The 5,803-nt window shown below is 38.2% G+C and overlaps 1 protein-coding gene across 1 annotated transcript; it reads left to right on the forward strand.

Annotated features, from left to right (window-relative positions):
* Nucleotides 1-4,506: 4,506 nt before the first annotated feature.
* LOC135198953 (zinc finger protein 239-like) lies at nucleotides 4,507-5,541 on the forward strand. Its single transcript, XM_064226871.1, has one exon. It carries the CDS (start codon nucleotides 4,507-4,509, stop codon nucleotides 5,539-5,541), a length of 1,035 nt encoding a protein of 344 aa, XP_064082941.1.
* Nucleotides 5,542-5,803: the final 262 nt, after the last annotated feature.

Below are 5,803 nucleotides of genomic sequence, written 5' to 3' on the forward strand. Positions count from 1 at the left end.
CAAAAATTCGGCCACAGGATGATGGGATCCTATTAGTTGAAGTCTCCTCACCTGAAAAAGTAAAAAATTGCCCTTAGTAGGGCGAAAAGTTACATGTTTCCCTCATCCTATTCATAATCAAAGTCAAGGAGTTATATGTTCCCGAATTTCCTTTATTGGACACCAAAGAAATTCAGCAGGAATTAGAGGAACAGAATGTGGCAAAGGTAGGGGATCAGATTGTCCCCCAGGCAACGCTAATCCTCAGTTTTAACACCTATAAATTGCCTAATGCTATCAAGGCAAGATGGCTGAACTTCAAAGTCAAGCCATACACACCATCACCTTTGAGATGTTACCACTGCCAGATGTTTGGTCATTTGATCCAGAAATGTAGAAAGGAAATAAATGAAGAACCTGCTTCATGTTGTAATTGTGGCAAAGAAGCACATGGGCCATGCAATGAGCCTCCGTCTTGTATAATTGTGGAGAAAATCATCCTGCATCCTCAAAAAGTTGCGTGAAATTTATTTCAGAGAAGGAGGTGCAAACAAAGTTATGGAAAAGATTTCTTTTAAAGAAGCCAGAAAGAAAGTACTTGAACTTCAAATAAGACCGGGAGTTACATTTTCATCAGTAATTAAGAAGCCACAGTCCAGTGTACTAGTGCCAGCTACTCATGCAGTGCAATCAATCAATCTATCATCCGTTGCAGTCACAAAGTCAAACCAGGCCGAGACAACGCCACGTGGAGAGGAGCATGGCGATGATAAACCTAAAGTGGGATGTCCTTTAAATAATCAAAATAGCACATCACTCCAGCAACCAAAACCACAGGTTCTTAAATCATGTACAGCAGAGATACCAAAAGGAGTACAGTTCACTACGTCCAATGGAAGTCGGCCCAGATTAGATCACAGGAGAAGAGTGAGAACACCAGAAAAAAGAAAAGATAAAAGTGAAAATGACGGTAATGAACTTTCCTCTCAGAAATCCATTGTTATCTAAAGTAATTTCCCCAGGTTGAAACGTGTAAAAGATTATAATTAATTATCAACAGTAATGGATCGCAGGCTTTCAATATTGCAGTGGAACTGTCAGGGGATGCAATCCAAATATGAATCTCTAAGAGACTATGCTTGGACAAAAAATCATATGTCCTAAAGAATACATCTTCTATCATTCTGATTATGATGAGCAAGTAGGGATTTGTGGTGGAAGTGCTATGTTAATTAGGTGAGATACAGCTCACAACAAATATCCACTGCAAACAGACTTACAAGTGGTTGCTGGTCAGATTTTTCTCAAAAAGAAATATACCATATGTTCACTGTATCTACCTCCAAACAGAACGTATCGTAATCTGACTCGAGAATTAGAGGGCTTAATAAATCAGCTTCCAAGACCTTTTCCTATTGTTGGTTATTTAATGAAAGACACCCCATGTGGGGTTATGTAATTTCCAATCCAAGAGGAAACAATATTTATAATTTTATTGAAGACCAAGAGCTTCCAATCCTTAATTCTGGAGAACCAACACATTTTCATGATCAAACCGGGACCTTTTTCTGTGATAGATTTATCAGTATGCATTCCCGATTGTTATCTTGACTTTTCTTGGAATGCAATGAGCGAAGGATTAGGAAGTGGTCATTTTCCAATCTTTACTAATGTAGTAGCTGAAATTGCTACACCAAGATCATCTCGTTGGATATTGGATAAAGCCAACTGGGCATTATTCAAAACCCTTACTTTTTTAGAAATGTATATTGAAGATTTCCAGTCTCTGGATGATGCCCTGGATTTCCTTTGTAAACTAATTATTGATGCTGTCCAGACGACAATTCCTCGTACAACTGGGAAATTAAAAAGAAAGCCAGTTCCTTGGTGGAATCTTCAATGTCAGATATCTTGTAAAGCAATGTGAGCAGCTTTTACGCGCTATTGCCGAAATAAGTATTCCTATTAATCTTATTTAAGAAGACACGAGCCAGATTTCGATACCAAGTAAAACAAGCCAAACGTCAGTTGTGGGTAGATTTTATTTCAAAAATTAATTGGAAAACCCCTTTACCTGAAGTTTGGAATAAAATAAGAAAAATTAGTGGCAAATATGCACCAACACCTCCACCTGTGTTATTAGTAAATGGTAACATGGTTGCCAATCTGGAGGATGTTAGTGAGGTTTGCTGACCATTTTTCTAATGTTTCATCTAAAAACCTAAGTTCACCTTACTATGAAGAACTTATTCAAAAGGACGGTACTATTCCCTCTAGTTATTGTCCTATTGCTCTAACATCATGCATGTGTAAGTTGATGGAAAAAATGGTCAATGTACGACTTATTTGGGTCTTGGAAAAGAAGGGCCTTATATCTCCGGCCCAATGTGGCTTTCTTCAAATGCACTCTTGTACTGACATCTTAGTGCGTCTAGAAAATTCAATATGTGAAGCTTTCATCTCCAGGAAGCATCATGTATCAGTTTTCTTTGACTGGAGAAAGCTTATCATACAACCTGGAGATATGGTATTTTGAAGGCACTCCATGATTATGAATTCCAAGGAGAATTACCATTACTCATCCAAGCTTTCCTAAAAAATCGAAGGTTCAGGGTTGGAAACTCATTTTCATCTCTTCACAGCCAAGAAGGAGGAGTTCCACAGAGAAGTGTCCTTAGTGTGACACTGTTTGCTTTGTGCATTAATGGCATTGCCTCTGTGATTCCAAAAGATATAATGTTTTCCTCATTTGTTGATGACCTCTCTTCATCGTTTGCAGCCTCACGAATGGCAATGGCTGAGAAAAATGCAGTTGGCCATTAACAAAATTGTCGATTGGGCAGAAAAAGGGGTTATAAATTCTCTACATCAAAAACTGTTGCTGTACATTTTTGCCGCACTAAAGGTATACCTCCTGATCCTGACCTCTACATACATGATGAGAGGATATAATTTAAGGACGTAGTTACACCCAAAAAATCGAAAATGAAAGAGAGAGGGGGGTACTTTCCTCCAAGGTGCAGGGGAACTGAAGGTGGTTTTTCCCTTACCAAGATTTTAGGGGCAGATTTTAATAAAAGCGCCCTGTTTAATTTTATTAATGCCACCGGTATTTTAGATAAGATTTAATTTTTACTCATAATCTTTTGATTTTAATAGGATTTGCAATTATCTGTTGATATGGAGGAGTTACGGTAGTTCCATTTGACAACGTCCTTGATGATTGAGAGAGAGAGAGAGAGAGAGAGCGGTGAATTTAAGCGGCGTTAGGTTGTGTGTTCGTGTGAATGGATAGTTAGCGAGCGAGTTGCTCATTCGGCAAGGAGTTGTGGTGTCTGTTGGATCGGTCACAAGTCTGGTCTATGTTTTGAGTCAGTCTGTAATGAGAAATCGTGAAGGACAGACGTTTTGGGTAGCGGTCTTGGCAGCACTATTGTTGGTCAGTTGCTTTGTGTTCTCAAGGAGTTGTGTGAGTTATTTGTACTGTGTGTTGGGACGTTGTTGAGCTTGTGAGTTTATGTTGAGTTGTGAGTTGTTATAGTTGAGGGTTGTTGTTGTTGTTAGGGAGCTGTTATAGCTGTAGTCCTTGGTTGTTAGTTTTGGTTGTAGTCTGTGTTTGTTGTTGAGTTGTGGTTGTAGTCCTTGTTTGTTTGTTGTGTTTTTGAGTTGTGGGGTTGTGGTCCTTGGTTGTTGTGATGTTGAGTTGTGGTCCAGTGGACAGCACAGCATAGCCCTGTGTATCTGGAGTTGGGGTGAGTACATGTGTTTGCATTTTTTGTTCTGGGTGTAGGTAAGTCACTTGTCCTGCGTTTTTTTTCTGTAGCGTGAAGAGTAAAGTGTGGCTGAGGGTGAGTTTGGCAGTCAGATTGGTTATCATGGGGATTTCCCTTTATTAATTTTATTTTATTAGATTTAAATGAGTTTTTAATGATTTTATTATAAGTTCCTAATTTTGTCTTTTGTGTGTGTATGTATATGTGTATGAATGTATTTGTTTGGATATACCTATATATGCCTTATATATTCTATTGTAGTGGCATCAATAACCATTAGCAGTTGCGATGCCAAATAATCTTTAATAAATCAATCAATAGACCTTTCCTCCCCCCACAACAACAACAAAAAAGTTTGTAGGCTTAGTCCCTGAGTAAGTGAAAAAAAGACATACTTCAGTTAAATAGATTTATAATATTCCCATCTCATGATGGAAAGATGCTGTTCATTTGATGGTCAAAATTAGAGTAAGTCAGGAATTTGTGATAAAGCAGAAACTGGTTGAATTGTCGACCAACGTTGGCCTGAATAAATGTTTTTATTCCAAACAGATCCAAGGATGCTGTTTCATCTCTCTCGAGACAAATTGTGTCCAAATGGTCGTTGCATTGTGACATTTTTTTTCTAGGGAGAATGCTATATTTAGGATTTTATGTTATAATGGTGATATTCAGAACATGTCTTTCTCAGATGTTTATTTTATTTCAGATTATTCCAAACAGAGGAAAATTTCATCAGATCCTAACTAGGAAAATGGAAGCTGCAGAATCGTCACCATTGCTGTTAATCAAAGAGGAGAACTTGGAAGAGGATCTTAATCAAAACCCAGGGGAAGGCTCTTCATTTGCAGACCCCTTCTTAGAAGTCAAGGCAGAACCAGAGTTTTTTGACAATGGTGAATTTGATGAGAACTGCTCTTCCCAAACTATTAAGGATGAGGAGGACAGCTCTCTAAGCTGTGATGATGAAAGGGAAAAGAAGAAGATCTGTATTGCAGAAGAAAGTAGACATTTGGGTAGAAGCAACACAGCAGGGAAGCAAACAGCTTTTGTTGAATGCCAAAGGACATTTTCATGCATGAGCCACCTGAATTCCCACATGAGAAATCATGATGGTAAAAAACCATATACTTGCATTGTATATCAAAGAAGTTTTTCTCAGTCAGGTGTTCTCACAAAACACATGAGAGCTCATACAAGAGAGAAACCATATAATTGCTCTGTATGTCAAAAAAGATTTTATCATCAAAGTCATCTGAAAATACACGTTAGAAGTCATACAGGAGAGAAACCATATACTTGCTCTACATGTCAAAGAGGTTTTTCTCATCAGAGCCATCTCAAAACACACATGAAAACTCATACAGGAGAGAAACCACATACTTGCTCTATATGTCAAAGAAGTTTTTCTGAATTATGTGATCTCACAAAACACAAAAGAACTCACACAGGAGAGAAACCATATACTTGCTCTATATGTCAAAGAGGTTTTTGTGATTCAAGTACTCTTACAAAACATATGAGAATTCACACAGGAGAGAAACCATATACTTGCTCTATATGTCAAAAAAGTTTTTCTCAATCATGTCATCTCACAGGACACATGAGAACCCATACAGGAGAGAAACCATATACTTGCTCTATATGTCAAAAAAGTTTTTCTCAATCATGTCATCTCACAGGACACATGAGATCTCATACAGGAGAGAAACCATATACTTGCTCTATATGTCAGAAAAGGTTTACTCTATTAAGTAATTTAAAAACACACATAAGAACTCATAAATGAAAGATGCCTTCTCCTCAGGTAATCCAGTGTGTCACCCCCTAACTTTGAGTAATCAGGGTTAAGGACAGTTTTGAATAACCAATAAGAAGCCATAGGCAGTGAGGAACTACAATGAAAATACAATGATTATTACAAAGATGCTGGAAAGGTACTTGTTTCTGCACCAGTGGGTTGTTGTTGATGGCGCTTGTGCAACTTCTACCACTCAGCAGGGATCCCCACCGCACCAGCACAGTCTTGGTCCTGGGCCCCAGCAACCACC

Source organism: Macrobrachium nipponense, chromosome 25 (genome assembly GCF_015104395.2).
Source record: "Macrobrachium nipponense isolate FS-2020 chromosome 25, ASM1510439v2, whole genome shotgun sequence".
NCBI lineage: Eukaryota > Metazoa > Arthropoda > Malacostraca > Decapoda > Palaemonidae > Macrobrachium > Macrobrachium nipponense.